General features: G+C 38.6%; 1 protein-coding gene across 3 annotated transcripts in view; it reads right to left on the bottom strand.

Annotated features, from left to right (window-relative positions):
• KLHL32 (kelch like family member 32) overlaps nt 1-21,708 on the bottom strand; it is a 223,090-nt gene that overhangs the window by 51,674 nt on the left and 149,708 nt on the right. For 2 of the 3 annotated variants that reach the window (XM_033234659.1, XM_033234660.1), the window contains one exon: nt 4,173-4,388. The exons of the other annotated variant lie outside the window; for it this stretch is intronic. In XM_033234659.1, coding sequence (XP_033090550.1) covers nt 4,173-4,388 — 216 coding nt within the window. The remainder of the gene's footprint in view (nt 1-4,172; nt 4,389-21,708) is intronic. 3 annotated transcript variants of the gene reach the window in all.

The following is a 21,708-nucleotide window of genomic DNA, read 5'->3' as shown; positions in this document are numbered from 1 at the left end:
GTGAATTTTTTGGTCTTAGTATTTACTTAAGTCCAGGCCAAGTGAGACTCAGAATACAAGTGTCCTCCACCCCAAGGTTAATAAAGTAAGAAAAGTTCTGTTCTTTTTTTTGAGATGGAGTCTCATTCTATCATCACGGCTGGAGTGTAGCGGTGCGATCTCCACTCACTGCAACCTCTGCCTCTCAGTTCAACTGATTCTCCTACCTCAGCCTCCGGAGTAGCTGGGATTACAGTGCCGGCCACCACACCCAGAGCTGTTTTCTTTCATTTTTAAATATCTTTCTTGTTTCTGCTACTTTGGAGATAAAATAAAAATTCAGAGAGCTGTACTTATGGTTTAAAATCAGAAGGATTCTCTCCATTTGGGAGGAGGCCTGGGAGAGGAAAACGGAGTTGGCAGACCTGTCCTCTGCCTTCCTTCCACTCTAGCATAATTTTGGGTATTTAGTAGGTGCTCAGTACATTCTGATGGGTGGGCAGCCATACTTTCTCCCTATGCTACTGTATATAAGAACTGATGTTATATTCAGGCTTTTTCTATAAATTGTACTGCCATGGAAAACAGTAATCTCCCTCTTACTCTGGTGAAAGAGAACCTAAAGGCAGAAAATGCAGGAAATGCATGTTCCTGAAAAGAAAACAGAGATTACTCAGCACTTCCTATGAAAATGAAAACAGATCCGATCATGAGAATGATATGGAATTATTTCTATGTGTTGTTCTAAGTTTTTTTAATGAATAATTGCCATGTTTTGGCTTATTTAAAAATATCTTATTGACAGAGAAGGATTGTATAGATTCAAGGTGTACAACATGATGATTTGATATGCATATACACTGGGAAATGACTACCACAATCAAATTAATGAACATATCCCTGGAACCCACGCTCTACATTAGATCCCTAGAACTTGTTTATTTTCTAACTGAAAGTTTTGTGCCCTTTGATCAACATCTCCCCATTTCTTGCACTTCCCAGCTCCTATGGCAAGACACTGGCTCAACAGTCTGAAAATATATGCAAAATCTAACAGAAGATATTTAACAGGGCCCTACTGAAATGAAGTTCTAATTGGGAGCTAAAATCCAAAAGCAAAATCAAATGGATAGAGATTTGCCAGGTCACAAATGCAAGTGACCTCATGTCCCATATTTCCATTTCAGCTGATTTGTTCGGTTTTAGTCTCCTTTATTTGAACCCAATAGCCAATTTGGTGTCTTTTATCTGGAACCTGATAAATTGTTGGCCTTGAAACATAAAACCAAATTGTTGAGCTGAATTGAACTAAATTTTTAAAAAACAATATATTTTAGGGAACTTCTATCCCTTATCCATTCTAAGGTATGTATGTGTACAACTCTCTATGTTACCTCTAAATATAGAGTGAAATTAACCAACAGATCAAGTCATTTCAGACTTGAAATGGAAGGGATAAAAATTTGTCTAGGAGGGACCAAGAAGATTTCTGTGAGAGAAAAGACTCAGAATAAAGCTTAAAAAGGTCAGATGGAAAAAAAGAACAGTTCCAAGGCATCATCTTGGGGTATTTTACAGATTCGCAGATCCACAGAATGATTACTGTGGTCTGCATACAGCACATTTTGTCGAGGAAAGGGCCTGGGTAAGGAACAGCAGGAAAAAGTGAAAAAGAGTTGGTTCAGTGAGGATAATTTGAAGGTTCTTATGACAGGTCTTCAGAGCCAGACTGCATGAAGTCTGGTGAACAATGAAAATCAGATCTTTCACCAAAAACGGAATGGTCCCAGATTACATTATCAGGACATAGTAGAAGAGCCAGCTGCCTAAGTGTGTGTGTGTTTACCATGCTCTCACCTAAGTTACTGGTTGCACATATTAATCAAATAGCACGCCCCCCCTCCATCCAGTTTTCTATAACCTGTCCTACCTTGTGCCAATTTCCTTTCTCCTCCCCAACACCCTTTGCTTCACTCTTCTTCTTTAAGACACGGGATGGGGATTTGTTAAAGTCAATGAGCACTTTATTACAGTGAGAACGTTCCGTAATGAACAATTCAGCAATTTAATGAGATTCTGTAGATCTGTCTCCAGCCTGTCCATCAAGTTTCACTTCTATAAAGCACCCTGACACTAATCCTCTGGCATACCCAATCTCTACCTTGGGCTGAATATTAGATTCTTCCATGGTATGTTGCATTACTAGTATAACCTCAGCAAAAATGATGAACTTAACTATACTTGAGGCAAAATAGCTGGTATGATTTGATTTTTCTCTATGGGGCTGAATATGAGGGAAATACTTATTTACTAAGATAAAGCAAAAACAGTTTCTTATTGCCTGCTGAATGCCTAAATTGATAATATTTATGTGAGTCTTTTAATTCTTTCTTGAGGACCAGGTATTAAAAAAATTATTGCCTGCAGCAGAAACCAGCTTTTAAAATTCTACATTATAATATTAGTAACCTTTAGAGAGGCAATTATGATAACTCTTAAGTGGACAGTATGGAATTTTCTTGACACTCAGCCATCTGCACATTACCATGTCGATCTCTGGCAGTGCCTTCAACTGCGCCACAAAAAGAGATAGAAGCCACAAGGATGGTTAGCCTCAGACGTCAATTCAGTTAGAAAAAATTAAATGCAGGATTCATTCCAAATATTTCTTTTTCCCTTGAGAAGTGAAGAAAATTTGGCTACTTCCCACTTTGAACTGACCAAAGTAAATTCTGTTGATTTGTGTTTATAAGAGAGAGCCACAGATAATTGAAATTTCTACCAAAAACAGATCCTCGCCAACCTATTCAACCTCTGCCTGAACAAACATTACCAAAAATACCCAAGGAGCCATGAAAATTTATTCTTTAGTGTCTTTTTGGTCCTTATATTTTCTTTATCAAGACAGTGTGGAATAGTGAAGACATGGGGTCGGATGTTAGCAGACTTAAATGTGAAGGCTGGCCCTGCTCTGTGACTCTGAGTAAGGCACAGAAGGCTCATTTTGTTCATCTGGTACATGCAGTGATAGTAGCCATTCTTTCAGGCCTGCTGTCAATAAGTTTGCAAAGAGCCTGGGACCCAGAAGGCCTTCAGGACACTGCAGCTCTTTAATTCCCTTTGGTGGAAGCAATAATGAAGAGGGAAGTTACTGATTAAAATAACACAAATAATGAAATAAGGCAGAAAGGCATCAGAAAAAAAATCAGTGAGTAGAGTTAGCTACCGAATAATTAACAGCTACCTGTATGACTATTTTGACCAGAATTAAAATACTCCCTAAATACCACTTGATAAGATACCAGGGATTCACTGTTTAATCAGCTAGTAGAAGACTTTAAATTTTCCCTGGTAGTCTGTATATAATTATTTTTCAAATGATCGTGAAATCTTGGAGGCATGGCACCTTAGAAGTAACAAAATGGCTAGCCAGTGCTTCAGAGAGTAAGATAGACAGGCTGTGATAGGGAGGAGGAAGATGGGCTCTCTGAATATTCCCCAAAGACGCCATGTGGATTGTTCAAGGAATAGTCACTGGGGATGAGCAGAAGAGGATTTAAATTGAATAATCAACTTCAAACCACAAAACATCCTCCTGTCCTCTAGACAAAGGAACGACACAATGTGAAAAGAATGCTATGTCAGGCGAAAAGGCAGGGCTTAGGAAAATAGCCATGAATGCAGAATGAGCTAAGGATGGAGATTTTTCCACTGCTATGCAAGAAGAGCTTCATTTCATTCGAGATCCAAGCTGCTCTCTATTACAACAAAGAAATGTTTCTGAATTGTTTACAGCAAAGGCCCAAATTTACTCTGATTCTACTGGTCTTAAATATGCATATATATCACTTTACAATCCATTTTTTTGTCATATTTTGTTTAAGAAACAATTTTTATCAGGAAAAAAAATCCCTTGATTCAGATGTGACCATGTTAGGTTCTGGGAAACCACAGTGAGGGTCTCATGGATCGCCCCTGCAATTCCCTGAGTTAAGCTGCAGAGTCCGCTGAGGGCTCTGAGCCTCAAGGGCCAGTGTTCTCCAATCACTTGTCCGTCAAGGAAGCATGACTTCTAAAACAACTCCATGAGGACCAAAGCCGTTAAAATAGTGGTAATTGTTCCTCAGTCCTTTAACTTAAAATCATGGCATGCCTTTTCAGTGCCAAAAGAGGACCGTGCACAGCGCCCTTACCTGCCAGATCTGCTCTTCGCTCAGGGAGGTCAGGCGGTCACTCTTCAGCACCTCCTGAAGCAGGCAATAGGGAAGCGTTAGAACATCTTCCGGGCGGCTCTTCAGGAGTTCAGAGAGATGTTTCACTAAGAAATCGATCACTGCCTTCTCCAACAAAGTGAGGTTAAAGAGGTCAGCAAGTCTGTACAGATCCAAGTAATTAAAGCTATTTAATTCCTGGGTGCCAAAAAAATAAAAATGAAAAAAGATCTCTTAGAAATCAATCCAAGAAAGAGCAGGCAAGAAATTCAGATGGACTCACTAAGGTTCTCATCACAGAGGTGGGAGAAATGGGAGAGCTAGTGTTAAAAAACAAAACAAAACAAAACAAACAAACAAAAAAACCAGAAATCACAATTATAAGGCTCTGCGTAGAGAACGACTATTCTAGAATTCATAATTTTTCCTCATTTTACTCCTCTTAAAACCCATATATTTAAAGACATCTTAATAAAAGGAGTGAAAGGGGTCTCTGGTTTCAAGGGCTGAAATGTTATTTTGCAACATTCTAGAGACATTTTACTAATGAGGGCAATTGATTTTTCCACCCTTACCATATTTTATAGCTTTTTCTCTACTAAAGATAATGTAAGGGCAGGTAAACGGAGATTCATGATTAGATGACATAAACTGTATGAAGACAGACTGACTCTGCTCTTTTTCTAAAACTTCAAACTAAGTAGGTCTTTAAGTCAAAACAACCCATCCTGTCTTAACTAAAACCCAGAGTTTCATATACAAGGTCTCAGGAAATGAGGAAATCTCACAGAAAAGACTCCTGTTTGAATAATTCTATATTGAATCCACCTAAGATGGATGATTTGTAATTGTTCTTTGTTTTTTTTCTCAGCCTCAAACATTCCATTTTTCCCACCTTTTTGAAGAGTTTCTACAGAAATGCTTCAAATTTGGGAGGATTTTACCTGCAGTCTCAAGCTCATAGCCAGGGCTCTACAATTATGCCTCCAGACAGTCACAGCTTCCACTGTACCTTTGTCACTGTACCCCCGCAAAAATCAGAGATACAGTACACTTGTTGAAAGAAAATTTACATATGTCAAGTAGAATGAGAGTGGGCTGTTTCCTACTTTCCCCTCACTTTTAACTTACAATTATTAACATAATTATGAGCAATATTTTTCCAATAACTTGAGGAATGCAGAATGCTATCAAATAGCCATTTCACTCTATAAATCCAAGTAATTTTCAACATACTTCCCCCCCTTTCTAGTTATCTAAGAGTATTAAGAACTCTTTACTGAGGTGCACAGTTTGCACCTCAGTAGATAACTGTATAAAGCAGGGAGCTGAAGGAAAAAGAAAACTCACCCCAAGGCAATGCTAACATAGCACGCACTCCTCCTTTTGGGGCAGATGGGCTCTGTGAGCCTTAAGCAAAACCATTGCTTCTCGTCCTTTTGGTTAAACCATGTGTAAGCAAAATAAGCACCAATAATGCTGCTTTTAAACTTTCCATTAATGTGATGGGGGAAGGTGGGAAGCAATACACTTCATTAAATGCCCAATAATAGTACTGTGGGTGGGAAACAAAAAATACTGCTGTTATAGAAAGAGTGCCATTTCTAGTTATAAAAAGTAATAAATGCTCATTTCATAAAATTCAGGAAATACAAACTATGGAAAACAAAAATCGGTCATAATTTCACCATGCAGAGATAATCACTATTAATGTTTTTGTATATATACTTCTAGACTTTTAAAAAATAAGTCTTTTATATGTTGAAAAAAGAGGAGAGTTGCATTCAGGACCAAACAAACCATCAGCCACCACAGGCACTTGGAGGCAACCAAGGCAGGCAGAGAAGAGCAAGGGCGGTAGAGGCAGGCAGACTCGGCTCAAATCCAGCTTGACACACCATTGGCTGGGGTCTTGGGTCAGTCACTGAATCTCTGCTATTCCCCAAGTACAATTTTTTTTTTTTTTTTTGAGAAGGAATCTTGCTCTGTCGCTCAGGCTGGAGTGCAGTGGTACGATCTCAGCTCACCACAACCCCTGCCTCCAGGTTCAAGTTATTATCCTGCCTCAGCCTCCCGAGCGGCTGGGACCACAGGCGCGCACCACCACACCCAGCTAATTTTTGGATTTTTCTTAGAGACGGGGTTTCACCATATTGATTAGGCTGGTCTTGAACTCCTGACCTCATGATCCACCCGCCTCGGCCTCCCAAAGTGTTGGGATTACAGGCGTAAGCCACGGTGCCCGGCCTCCCCCAAGTACAAATTTAAGAGCTCAATGAGCTCATAGGGTTGGCATAAAGATAATGTATGAAAAGCACTTACCATAAAAGTTTGGCACGTGGAAAGTACACAGTAGGTTGCCGGGGAGAGCAAGAACAATAAAGTATATTTGAGCATTGTTGTTTGGGATCCATAAACCATGATTAATCACTGATGCAAGGAGGTCAAAATGAAGCATGTGTTTTCTTTAGATATTCAAGTCTTGAATAAGGCACACCATTAACTCAGGGAAAGAGGGGGTGGCCAAAATACAAACCATAGAATTAAGATAAAAACTAATTGCAAGTTAATGCCTGCCACATCTATACAGCTAACCCACATCTTTCTCCTAAGCTCTGAATTCATTTTCCCAACTGCTTATAAGAAGATGCTGTCTCTTGGATATCCCACAGTCACAAACTCATCATGTCCAGACTGAGGTTTTTTTGTTTTTTGTTTTTTTTTTTTTTTGAGACGGAATCTCACTCAGTCACCCAGGCTGGAGTGCAGTGGTGCGATCTCGGCTCACTGCAAGCTCCACCTCCCAGGTGCTCGCCATTCTCCTGCCTCAGCCTCCCGAGTAGCTGGGACCACAGGCGCCTGCCACCACACCCGGCTAATTTTTTGTATTTTTAGTAGAGACGGGGTTTCACTGTGTTAGCCAGGATGGTCTCGATCTCTTGACCTCATGATTTGGTGACTACAGGCGTAAGCCACTGTGCCCGGCCTAAACTGAGCTTATTTTATAATAGCCTGCATCTTCTCCTGTATCTCCTCTCTTAGATAACAGTCACATCTAGACACCCACACCAAGAACCAAAAGCTGGCCCATATTCCTCCCTTTTATCTAGTCAAATCGCCAGTCCTGTCTCTTTTTCCTCTTTAGTATTTCTTGTTCTGTCCCTTATCATCCCGTCTGGACTTCTTGCAACGGTGTCCTAAATTACCGTTCTTGCTTCCAGTAGCAAACTCTCCATCCTGTCTTTTCACAAGAATCTGGCCATATTTATTACCTGTTTAAAACCCACTAATAAGTTCCGATTTGCTTTTGGGAAAAAGTCCAAACTCAGTAACACTGTATAGCCTTCCATGACCTGGACTTTGCGATCTTCACATCCTACAGTGCAGCAACCCTGTCCACCTGGCTTAGCTCTAGCCATGACAACAACCTACACATTCACACTATGTGCCAGGACTACAGCAGGAACTGGCAACACAGATGAGCAAACAAAGGCAATCCCCAGGTCTTATGGGATATATAGTCTACTGGAAGAGAAAGCCATAAATCTAAAAACCTTACAACTACATGGAAAACTATAATTGAGGTAAAAGCTACAAAGAGTAGAATATAGGACTCTGAGTGTCCCTAACAGGGATTTGACCTGGAGTTAGTAAAGGGCTAACTTGGAGTTGACTTGGTGTAGAAAGTTAGTAAAGGCTTCCCTGAGAAGCCGTTTGGTGCTGAGAGTTGAAGGAAAAGCACCCTTTGTTCACTTGGCAAAGGGTGGGATGGGGATGTATATTAACAACATTTTATTTCTGTATTCTCTATGTTCTGGCACCTGGGGTCTCACTGACTGGGAAGAGACTGCCCCTCCCAGGGCTAGCCAATTCTTTGAGAGAGCAAACAGCTTTCATATGCAAAGTAACCAATCCAGAACCATTACTCTAAACCACCTCCTCTAGGTGGCTTCTACACTCCAGAAGGCAATAGTCCTCTGTCCCCATCATCCCAGGGCCAAGTACCAGACAACCAAAGCCAGCCCCTACTCTCTAGAACCCACGGAAACTTTCAAACTAGCCAATCATAAGCCTGCTAATAACCCTGCCTTGCCCACTTGCTTCCTGCAGATACCACTATAAAGGCTCTGATCCACTTTTCCCCCCTCACTAACCCTGGAGCTTCCCTATGTGGTCCTGGAGGTGTGGTCTGTGCCCTCTCATTGGAGCAGAAACAAACCATGTTTTCAATGGGAGTTGTCTCCTGATCTGTTGGCCTCACCACAACTCAATAATAACAAAACCTACATTTTAAAGGAGGATGATGGTGGGATTTCAGGGAGATGCTCCAAGTCAAAGAAACAGCCTAAGCAAAATTCCCATGGGGGAGGATTTGTGTTACCCTTGTTTCATCTGAATACCCTATATAGCACATCTCCCTTCCTCTCCATGTCACCCTCAGTCACATTTCTCCATCTTATTTGTTTTAGAGTTTGTCACCACCTATAATTATCTCCAGCATTTATTTGCCTACTTGTTTATAATGTGTTTGTCTCCTCCCCTGATCCCCCAGTAAGCTCTGTGGGAGGAAGGAGCTGCTGGTTTGTTCACCACTGTATCCCCAGAGCCTAGAACAACGCCAGGTACATTCAAGCTGCACTTGCTGAATGAAGAAACCAGATCATCTTTTCAACTTCCCTGGATCAGGTCAAATTGACCACATCCTCCTGTGTGCTTCTACTCTGCCCTGTGCAAACATGTCTAGCACATCACTTGTCACTGCAAGCACCCTTTGACTGCAGATCTATCTCTCCCTACCAAATCTAAGCTTCTTGGAAGCAAAGATTGTGTTTCACACCTTGTGTGTCCCTGGTATCCAGTAGGGAGCAGATGCTTAATACATGTGTGTTTAATGAAGAATGCCCATGAGCTTTTTCTGTTTACTTATAATTAGGCAAAACCAGAATAGCCCATGTCTTTCTAATATGTCTATCCAATTCTGAACCTTGTCCAAATCAGGCCATTTTTCATACCTCACAGGCCTCCCTGATTGTCCCTTTCTCTTTCTGGACTTCTGACACATACACATAAAGGCAAAGCCAGTGATCATTCTGTTTTCTGTGTGGGAAAATTGGTAATAATGACTAGAGTTGAAAGTGTTACTGAACAAGTACAATATAATCATTCTTCTGTGACAAAAAAATCAATCCACCCCAAATTTCTTTTTCAGTCCAACAGAGAATTATTTCCTCTATCAATTGGCTACTTAGATCAAAAGATTTTAATATCTTTTCAAATGATACTTTTTCCTAATTACGAGATTGTTTCAGTTCTCCTACATTCTGTGACTTAAAAACGCGAGTACCCAGGTAGCGGCAGTGGTTTTGAATGGAAATTACAGCTCAGCAACAAGTAACTCTCTTGAGTCAAAGAAAATCTTTCTCTTTTTTTTCTAAAAAGGTTTCATTTCTGTCACACTGCTTCTCACTTGAAATTTAGTTTCTATTCAGAATTATGGTGCATACATTGTTGTTCTTTGGGGAATATTTTTAAATAGTATTTATTTTCCTTTGGTTTAGGGCTATTTGGCTTCTCTTTTTCCTTCTATTTGTTTCTCATAGTGTGAATGACAAGTTAAATCACAGAAGAAGAGCCATAAAATGTGTCCCCAATACCACACTAGCTATGGAATAAACACCAGTTTTTCAAGTTCAATAATTTTTAAACATTATATATTCCCCAAATTCAGTCTTTCTGTGTGGCCTTTTCCCCTAATTGATTCCTTCAATGGTTATTCCCGAGATTAACTACCAAATATGGTAGGAGTAAAAATATGGGAAAGGCAAATATTGTTTTATTTTGGTTTATATTCAAGTGTAATTACATTTGCAAGGCAATTATCAAGCAGTTAGGACATGAGTGGGAGGAAGGAGGGCAGTCTGAGGACAGTGTTGACCCTGTGGCCTTGCAGCCCACCCTTCCCAAACCAGTGAAGGCAGCAAGAGAACAACTAGTCTTGGCCTCACTGATGTCCCCTGGTGGGTCTTATCTACAGCAGAGTGGCCATCACCTTTGTGGTGTCTCTCAATATCTCAATTAGGCAGGTACTACTAATAAATGACCAAAGTTCATACAAGAAGTACTTTGTTTATAATTTAGAGTAGATTTAAGCCTATCTCTGAAATAATGCCACCCAGACTCACTTGTATTCTACTATATCTTCTTCAATGAGAGAAAAACATGTAGCCTTATACCTAGAGTCGGCGTATTTACCACACACAACCCACAGCCTAGCTTAGGGATCTCATGCTCAAGAGCTGTGTCTTGTGTGCCAATGATGATACAAGCTGAGACTCAATCATCTGAATTTCTGAAACGTAGTCTTAGTTTTGGCTACCGCCGTGGCTCCCTGGCTCGTCAATAACCCCTTGCCCATCCACACTGCAGTTTAATCATGCCTCTGGCACAGAAATTATACACATTATACATAATTATATGATATCTGTTTGTGGGGGAGATAATGGAGATAGTCTACAGTGGATGCAGTCATCTTAAAAACAGGTGTTCTGACATTCTTAGAACTAGATGAGGCACCCTTCAAAACAAAGCCTTAAAAACACCTATTTCTCTTGTTGTCTCATCTAGTTCTGAGAATGCCACTGACTTGTGAAAGAAAAATAAGCATCATGTACTGTCAGTATAGAAAACTACGACTTGGATTAAAGATAATAATAAACTCCTCTCAAGGTTAAAACAAGAGTAATGTCATTTTGATTTCCCAAGTTTTCCTCCTCTAAGATGTCCAAATTGAACAGGATTACAGATTTTTCTGGGTAATAACACTCAACAGATGTGGCTATTTTAACAATGCTTTGTTTCATCAATGTAATTATAATCTTTCATTTCCAGTTATTGATACACTTCACTCAGACAAGTCTCCTTCGAAATGTCACCTAAATTATCCCATGTTGATACTTTACTACAGCTAAAGATAGGCAGGAGACATAGTGGTTTCTATGCCCATGATGTAGCAGCATACGTGAAGTTCTTACACACAATGTTGATTTCATATTACAATTTAAAAATTCCTCTAAATGAAAGGCCATCCTTGGCTATGTAAGTCAAGAAATTCTCTTTTTACAACCACTCCCAAATCTATTCCAAATAGCCTGAGAAACCACTCTACATAAAAATCAGTATGGTTTGATTTTTAACAATGTTAAGTCAAAGTGAAATTTAAAAATTTTATCAGCTGCTTTTAAGGACCAAGTAGCAAGTAGGATACGGTATGTATAAGGCTCTTTATCACTGAATGAATTCTAATGCCTCCCACTTCAAGTCTCCTATCACATACACAATAAGCTTGTCACTAAGCTATTCATGCATGTAGCTTATCTTCAAACTATTAAAAATGTACCTAGTAAACTAGTAAAAAGTAGGTTTTGCATCACATGCTTTTTGTATTCTGCACAATGCCAATCATAATGTCTTTCTCATAGATTGCAACAGAGAAGTATTTGTTGGATCAAGAATGAAAAAAAGCAAACAGTTGTGAGGCACATCTATGACTTTACATGGAGAGAGGAAATAATAGCTTGGTTATAGATATAACTTAACAGTTGGGAAAAATAAACAGCTCTCCCACAGTTAACTGAGAAAAGTGTTAAGTACTTGATCTGAGCTTCAGAAATTCCCTTGTGATGCTAACTAGGTGTCGGGTTTTTCATACAACTGGGCAATATAATGGAATGCCCACTTGTGGTACCAGATACATGAGGCCTGACTTCCACAGTGAATCTTGCTGGGGTCTCCTTGTTTTCTATATGTTAGATTTTTCCGCCTTTCCCCAGAATGTTGAAAAAGAAGCCTACTTCTCTTGGTTTTTAGTGATGATCAGAAAAAGATAAATGTGCAAACCGCCAAAAAAAAAAAAAAATCAGATATAATCAAATGAATTCTCATTAATTTTCCTTTAGACTATAAGCAGAACTTTGAGACTCTTTTGTCACAAATGATTATTATTTGTGAAGGATTTGAAGACATCGTTTGCTTCAGTAGACTTTAAAAAGCTTGGAGAAAGGGGAAGTTCTGTAATATAAATGCCCTTCCCCTCTATGGAACAACCCAGATCAGATTCCATCTCTAGGGAAAGGCAGGCCACTTCAACTTGGAGGACTTTCCCTCCTCTGACTTTTAATTACACTTGCTATTTGTATCATTTGTTTGACTCTTCTCTCCCCAGCCGTGCATAAAGGTGCAGATAGTATCTTTAGTTCTTTAGATCTTCCTCTCTGTCTTCAGAAAGTGGCTACCTAGCAAGTTTTGATTGATATACAGTGGGTAGGCAAGAAAAAATACTACATCTTTAAAATTTCAACTTGTATTGCTTTTATTTCTTAGTTCATGGTAAACACATAGATTTTCCTGCTCCCCTAAAAATATTTAAATATTTTACAATGTAAATAATTTATTAAATATTAATGCATATATTTAATATTTAAATAAATAAAGGTATGTGCCTAGAAATGTTAGCTGCACTAGAGATAAATATGGCAACCTAAAAAGATGGGAAAAAGCTATTGCCTGAACTTTTCAGAACCGTGTGCTACTTTTAGCACATGTATGCACCATGAAGTGTGTTGCCATCTTACTCTTCATGATTTAGAAATATTATAAGTACACCTAATTGTGCATATTTACTTAGGTTCCTAATTTCATAGTTTCCCTGTCTCCTCCACTGGGTGATAAGCTGTGGGAACAAGTCCCTGGTGGTGTCTTTAGTTTAGAGTTGTAGGAAAAACACATGATTTGGAGCTGACCTACCTGGATGGCTTCAGTCAGTGGTTAATCTTTTCAAGTCTAATTTTCTCATCTAAAAATTGGGAAAAGTGATACTGCATTCCAGATCTGTGATAAGGATTCTCAAAAGTGCAGATGAAGTACCTTCTACATAGTAGATGCTCAACATACGGTAGTTATCATTATTCCTTTTTACAAATGCTGTTTACAGTACTCAAACTACAGCTTTGCACAGTCCATACTCACTGAGCGGGTAAAGGGAAGAAAACACTGAATGTCTAATATGGACATTGTTTTTCTGAGTGTCAGCAAAAACCATGGCTGCCACATAAAATTATTCACTTCTTTTGTACTTAAAAAATACTTTGCCAGAGATAAGTAGGGAAAACAGATAGAGACATTATACTGGACCATAAGCAAGTATGTATTACTACAATATACTCTGGTTCCCCAACTCTATATTACTCATAGCAGAAAAGGCACATGGAGAAATCTATGGATGGGGGAGCTGCATTTCTTTATGACCTTATTTGAAAGATAAACTCCTTGGGGAAATACAATTTATTCAGATTATCAAGACCCTGCTGTGCAAATCTACAGTCTGGGAGCACACTATGGAGATCAAAAAATATTTACTTTATTCTGTTGGGTATAAAAGCTTTTAATGAATGCATATTTAAGACAAAAAAGTATACACAGCTTTAGAAATTCCACTGCTGAGCCAAGCCATTAATATCCAAGGCACCATACCCTGTTGTGATTCCACCTGTTTCCTATTTTGATTACAACCTAGTTATAAATCAAGATATTATGTGACTACCTAACCTGGTGCTGCAGGAAAGGCTGGTACTCCAGGAGTAGAGAAAGCAACATAAAGGGGGCTGGTGTAGATGTGCGGTGAAGGTCTGGCCTTTGGAACAGGTTGAAACAAACCAATAAATAAACAAAATCCAAACCTTTTAATAGCCTTGGGATCAGTTATATAGGAAAAAAGTTATCATGTTTATTGTGCGTGTGAAGGGCTCTATGAATTTTCTCAACACTGTCATAGAGTTGATAGGATAAAGCCTGTCTAATTGTTATAGAAGAAAAAATGAGCAATTCACTGATAATGCAGGCCAGATAACTTGTAATATGATAAAACAATCAAACTCAGATATTTTTATATGCATAAACATATAGAGAGATATAGGTATATTTTGTACATAAATATGTAAATATGTATGGACAACTGTATGTAACGATCTATTCATATATTGATATGAATATGTATATGATACAGTTTGATTAAATGAAAACAAAGTATTAGCAGCAATTCAAAAGTACAAGGAAAACTCCAGCAAGCTCTAATTTTTGGAGTCTTGCAAGACCTATTTAAATATATTTGTGCTGTATAACAGAGGAATTCTACAATTAGATTACTAGTACATTTTCATAATCAATTGTTTGCATAATACCCAAGGCTCATGAATAATTTTATATTGTTCCTTGGGAAATTCTCTAGTAAGCTGGAAATCTAGTAGGGAGGAAGTGAAACATAGCCATCAACAATAACTAATAATTCTGGCCACAAAACTATGTGCTGCAAAATGCTGTTTCAAAGTTCACTAAACCTGACTCAGAACATACGGAGATTGCCAATGAATACAGAATATATGGGAAGTTAATATATATATTTTTCTTTTGATTGAAAATAGTTTATCTGAGCAACTAGGGTTTTAAACCTAAAATTTCAATAACTATACTTTTTGAACCAGGATAGGCAAAATCAGTTCAAAAATGTTCAAAAGAATAGTATAGAAGTCATTATGATATGTTTCCCTACTTGCTCTAGTATACAAAGTCAGACTGCTGAAAATTAGCCCAGTACTGCAGACTTTAAATCATCCCTCAGTATGTCAATCATAACTTAATAAAGTAGTTTTTTTTAAATCCCTCACTTACCTACAGACTGTCTTAATCATTATTATGAATAAGAGTGAGACCTGGAAGGTTTTTTGTTTGTTTGTTTCAGATTTGCATTATTTTCACTTTTATCTTTTGGATTCTATGAAGCATACATAGCATCAATATCTTTATGTTACTAGGAGCAATTCAAATTTATCTAAATGTGACAAATACACTTTCAAAATCTGAATATCGGTGATTTAACAGTCAGGTACTTAATAAAAAGCAATGTGGCAAGAGAATCTAGAGTGGGAGTTCTCAAACTGTGCTCCCTGGTTCAGACATCAGCATCCCTCAAAACTTGTTAGAATACAGGTTCTCAGGCCCCTCCCAGACTTCCTGAATCAGGAACTCTGGAGTGGGGCCCAAGCAGTCTGCTTTAGCCATCTATACAGATGATTCCTTGCATAATCAAGTTTAGGAATCGTTACTCTGGAGTATGCATTTCAGTGAAGACAGGAATGACTCTGTCTTGCATAAATATACTCTTGCAGCAAACAAATTGTGTGACCCAAGCCCTTCAACTGTGCCTCTGAAGTAGGCAAACATTATACTGAATGTGTGGGACTGAGGCCAGGGTATCTGGAGCCAAGCCTATGACACAGATAAGCAGCCACTTCCTAGGGCTTGTAGCACATGCCCCTTGATGTGCAGGAGGATAAAGGTTGGTAGCCTGTTCTAAAAGATACTGGTGGATAGACAGTGAGAAAGGGGTGGAGACGGTGGAGGAGAAGTCTCCACCCCTTAAAGCCAGAGGAAAGAAAGACAGATGGAGGGAAGTGAGACACACGGATAGCATTCTCCCAGTAAGGAATAATTTAGATTTTTAAAAAAAATTTACATAAATACACAGCTTTTATGTCCCCTAGTCAGGAAGCATAGGATATCATGCAACTTTATTATCAAAGTTTCTATCACCGGGAGCTCTTATAGTACATGCAAAGGAATTCAATCAGACAATATGTGTTTCTAAGTACCTACCATGCACTAGAACTAGAGATGAAAGACTTTTCCAATTGTTTCTTGGATTCTGTATGCCAGGATGGAGAAAGATGTTTTAATTATAGAAAGGGCAGGGGGAACAATAAAACAAAATTTTCTGTCTACAAAGTGTCAATACCATGTATTGTGTTGCTTTTGTGCAAGCATTATTTTATTATTTATTAAAGTACAATTTCAGTATGATGTTTTCAAATTTCAGAGGCAGAGAGAAAGTGATGGCTCATTTAATTATCTGTGACTTCTGAAAAACAATGTATGCATTTCAGCAAAATCAAAGAGAAGTGGCTAAGAGGAAGAATATCTTTTACAGAATGGTGATTATTCCCCAAAATTTCAGAAACAGATTTGTCCAATAGGTTGTCAATGTGAAGTAGGCAGCAAAGTTGCTGACATTTCCAGAAATGAGGGAAGACAGGGGTGAGGGGTTGGGTAGGAGGATAACTGTGGAATTAATAGAGGAATTCACAAGTGAAGCACCATATTATATCGGCTCTGGTTTATAGAGCACTCACCGATGTAGGACAGTGTGTTTGTGAGATACTTTGCATGCATAGTCTCATTGAATCCTTCAACATCCCTAAAAGGTAGACTGTATATAGGATATCATATCTGTGTTTCACAGATGAGGAGTTGGGGGACAAAGAGGTTAAGTAACTTGTCCAACGTCACACAACTTTGGGACATAAACCTATGTCTTGGGGAGACAGATAAGTAAATTGACACAAACAATATGGTGTGATCCGTCTCCCAGAAGATTGCCCATAATTAAAGAAGAACAGGAAAATATAATTCCAACTGGGTGGATTGATCAAGCAACTCTGGAAGAGGAGACAATGTGAGTCAAGTACTTGAAAGTTAAATAGGAATTCAGAAGGTAACAAAGTGAGGGAAAAATAATCCACAGAAAAGGAGGCTTTGTATGAAGAGGTTTAGGTACAGGAAAATGCACAAAGTTCATAATGACTATGGAACAGGCATTGCACATGGGTAGTAAATTGTTTAAAAAAAAAAAGCTAAAGAGATAGCATGTTTCATAATAAGGACAGGCCCTGTGTCCCAAATTAAAAGGAGTGAACCTGATCCTGAAGACTATGTGAACCACATTCATCATAATGAATAATTTTAAGCAAGAATGTGACATGATCAGCTTGTGATTTTTTAAAAAAATCAATCAAACAGAATTTTTCATGGATTAAAAAAACTTTTCAAAATCTATCAAACAGAATTTTGGAGGAGGTACTGGAATGGGGCAAGAGGGAAAGCAGGTTCATCAGTTAGCAAGAAGTTTCTTTAGTCCAGAAAATAAGTAATGTGGATCTGAATTAAGACAGTAGTAGTGGAAAGAGAGACAATGAGAGAGATTTAACAAGTTAAGTTGGTGGGGCTGAAAGGTCTCTGTCAGTGTATGTGGGGCTCAAGGAGATGGGTGATTCTAGGATGACTCCTGGTTTTCTGGTTTGGGTTCACACTCAGAAAGGTCACGTGCCTGAGAAATACCCAAGCGAAAGTGTAGACTATGCAGCTGGCTTGGAGCTAAGACAAGCTGTCCATGGGGTACAGTCAGAATAGGGTACATTATAGGGACAAGAAAGAGAAAGGCCATGGTTCTGCAATTAAAAGATGGAAAGCTAGCTTGGATTTTAGGGTAAGAAATTATTTTGTGGACCAGACAAATAACTTAGATTGTACAGTATTGATTAGCATTAGACTACAGGCAGGGAGCCCAGTTGAGTTATTGCAGGGCAGTCGAGGAAAAATAGTCCCGACCCGAATGATGTCAATGACAATGAGGAGAAAGAGAAGGTAGCATATTTGAGAATGACTTAAACGGCTAAACCAACACTATTTAGTGGAATTCATGAGGACTGGGTAGAGTGTAAGATTATGCCAAGGCTTGAGTGACTAAAAAGATGATGGTCCCTTAACAAAGACAGGGAGGAGGAGGAGCAGATGTGTGAGACTGGGCAAAGGTGAATTTGGGAGGCATGTGGGATACCAAGTGAAATGCTGGCTGAACATACAGGGCTGGAACTCAGGAGAGAGGGCTGGAGTCAGTAACCCTCCACAGATACATGAAAGACACTGATAGTGAGCAGAAGGGAAGGGTGCCCAAGCAAAGCTCCCATGCTTTGAGGGACAGTCAAGGAGCTAATGGAAGAACACTTGTAAAGGTACTGAAAGTGAGTAGGAGGAGAATAGAAGAGAGCCCCGAGAAAGAGAGGCGCAGGAAAGAATGCAGCTCCCAATGTCTAAATGCTGTAGAGGAGTCACTTTAGGATACCACAAAGGCCTGCTGCATCAGACAACAAGGAGGCTTTGGTGACCTTTGTTGGAAGAACTTTTGAGGAGTAATGAAGGCAGAAGACTGAGTTCAATGGGCCTGAAGAATGAACAGGAGGTAAGGAATGCCGACACTGGGTACGGTTGGGGAGTGAGGTCAAGGAGCAGCTGCGGTAATGAGAGATGAAGAAGAGTGTCTCCCGTCTTATTGATCCTATTTATAAACTGAAAGAAAAGTGCCAGTAAAGTAGGAGAAATCAAAACCACAGGAAACACAGGGAGTAACTGATGGAATAAGGAGCAGAAAGGTAGTTTAGCTTCAGGGAAGAGGAGAGACATTTCCCCATGACTAGAAATATTTACAGATGGGTGGTTGGGAGAATAAATATCTCAAATGAAACACAGATCTTCTTTTACACAACCCCCACCAATTTCCAAGTATTAATAATGGAATTCAGTGAAATTGAGGTTTGTTTGTTTTGATTATTGATTCTGAACTCTAGCATGAATAAAATACTGGAAACACTTTATTTTTAAAAAGAAAAATGCATACTGAAAGTGATTTTAAAATCATCCAGCTGACAACAGTTAGCTTAGGTTTGAAATGACTAATATTATTAGTGAATTCTTGCAAGAGATATTCAGGAGAATCTTTCTCCTCTTTAAAAACCTCACAAACAAAGAAGATGCAGTCAATCCTACATTATCCACATAACAGATTAAAATGCTGAAATGACTTGCCTGGCCTGCCAGTGTGCCTCTGGGCTGTCGCTTCCTGACATCCTTTAGTGTGGGCTTAGGGAATAAAAGCCAACATAATAGCATATGAAAAAAATTAATGGGGACCCTAAAATGGCTACTGCAGATCTTATGATGCATTTCAGAGCCAAATAGGAATGTTATTTGGCAAATATGATATTCTGCATTACCCATGCCAGACAGCAAATACTCTTGATTAGAACAAATAATTACTAGTTGGCCATGATTTAATAGGTCTGATACATTTCCACCCTTTTTGATCATTTTTGCTGATTAAAAATAATCCAAAAGATTAAACCACTTGTAATATGCTTTCCAAACTCTGTACTTTAACTTTCTCCAAACACAAAAGTCTCAGCTCTAGTGAACTATGGAACAGCACTCAGTGCATTTGATTATGAGTATATTAAATATATATGTTGGTACAATCATTTGTCTTCTCTAATGTGGGAAAAAATGGTTCAGTGTTACAGAAAAATGGACATGAGTTATAACTTCTCTTCAATCTTGAGGAGAAGTTATTGTCTTCAGAACACCCATTATATATTATGTATTTAGGTGATACTCTTAATTTAATAATTAAAATTATAATAATACATTGTTTAGAAGAGATAACCTCCTATAAGCCATTGTATTACTTAGTTAAAAATGATAGTCTATTATAATACTGTAAAATATGTAAGCTCCTCAGGGTCAAATTTAATCCCCAAAGAAAGATTTTTAACAAAAAAATGTATTCAGTGGGCAAAACTAATGAAAGACTGGTAGTATATTTTTCCTACTATAACATGAATTTTGATATTTAAAAAGCAGAGAAAAATTACTGAATGGAGGCACCTTTCAATCCCTCAGTACATAATGAACTTCCACAATGTGAAGGCAAGGAGGGGATAAGGCATAAAATCAGTGTAAGGTGTGATCCCTCTGCTCGAAAGCCCCACAGTGTAACTGGAGGTGGTGAGACATTTTCCAAACCACATTAAACCATGTTCAGAATGATGCATAAACAGCACTCCGATGCCTTCAGCCCTGGTGTAGCTATTTCAAGAATCTAGTGCTTCTCAGAATGAAAGCGGAAAAATAGTTTCTTATTGAAATCACCATTGGTACAAAAAAAAAAGGAAGAAAATCACCCAAAATTCTCCTTAACTCCTCCGTGAGAGAACAGCATTTTTTAAACCTTTGTACCTTAACTGAAGAGAGAAAAGAACTACTTCTCACCATAGCCCACTTAGTGTAACATTTAATGAAGACAAGGGATGCTGAGTAAACATCAGTCACAGAGAAGGAGATTTAGGGCAGGACCCTTTCTCCCTCCTGTTCCTCTTATGTTCCTCCTTGGCTTCTGACTAAAGAATAGTAAGAATTTGGGCTTTTCTTTACTAGATGATCCACATGTACACACTGTAAACAGAACAACGCCTTCAATCTGGGGAAATGATCTTTCATGCTGTAAAAACAGAAAACAAAACAAATACAACTGTTCCCCCCTCTGTTTCCCTTACAATGATAAAATGCTCTACCTATAGCCTTTGCATCCCAGCCTCTCACATCCCAGCAGCACGCCTCCTCTTGCAGGTCACGTCTTTCACATAAAAGTGCTAAACTAATGCCGCTTAATGACAAATTAATGTCCATGAATAAAAAATACAACACCTCTAATAGCATAGAGTAATTTGCCATTACAATATCATCATTGGACATGCCCCTGGTTTAATACGATGTATTTAATTCATAACCTAATGAGTGATATATAAAAAGAGGGAGATGAACCCTGCAATTACATTTATGTGAGTCTGTCACCTTATTTGTAAAACCTTAGAGTCATTTACATTCAAATTAGAACAAATGAGTGATTTCACAAAGTGTGCTGATAAATGACCACAGCAGCCCAAGACAAAACTGTATTTCCTGTGAACACATTAACAGTTTCCTATTATTTGTTAAAAATTACAATGCATATTGCCCAGTGTGGTGTGAATAATGACTTTTTTACTGATTAGGTCAGAAGACTAATATGTAGCAAAATAAATAATTTTTCTTTTCATTTTTTTTCTGATTTTTGCTTTAAATTAACTACTGAATTCTGGTGGATTCACACTGCCACCTGCTGTCTAGCAATAGATATTAGACCTATATTCCTATCAAAAAGGGAGTTGCGTATTCAGTACTTTGGTGGTTTTATTTGAAAAGTCTACATGATGGTTCTGTTTATCAATACATTTAAATTGCATATTATTAAAAAGACAATGATACTTGGTAAACATAAAGAATGATTGTTAATAAGACAATAGAATATACTTGGGAAAGGTGAGACATCTTCATCAAAGCTTCTGATGCATCACTTGCAGGGGATGTAACACAAAATTCAGTTGCCGATATTCCTGATCTTATGGCATTGTGCATCAGCAGAGGCAATGGGGTGTGTGTGTGTGTGTGTCTGTATGAAGTTTTCCTCCACTCCTACCCCTTGGTACAATCTAAAGGGGACTGAGAGACTCTGCCTGCCATTGAGGATCTCTACCAATGAATCTTCTCCCCTAATGGCAAGTCCCAACATGAAAACTCTGCCTTAGGGCCCAGAACAAAACAGGCTAGGAAAGGCACTATGGCTGGAGATGAGGCCAGGGAGGAACAGGCCGGGCCTTGAAGATGAGGCTAAAGACTTTTGTGGGAGAAATAACGTACTTGAATGATGATCAGGGTAGCTAATGAAAGTTTTCAAGCCAGATCAACATCCTAGTTCTGAATT

The sequence above is a fragment of the Trachypithecus francoisi genome, unplaced genomic scaffold (assembly GCF_009764315.1).
Source record: "Trachypithecus francoisi isolate TF-2019V2 unplaced genomic scaffold, Tfra_2.0 Lachesis_group15, whole genome shotgun sequence".
Classification (NCBI taxonomy): Eukaryota; Metazoa; Chordata; class Mammalia; order Primates; family Cercopithecidae; genus Trachypithecus; species Trachypithecus francoisi.
Note: the sequence above shows the minus strand (reverse complement) of the source record. Positions and strands in the feature narration are given on the sequence as shown.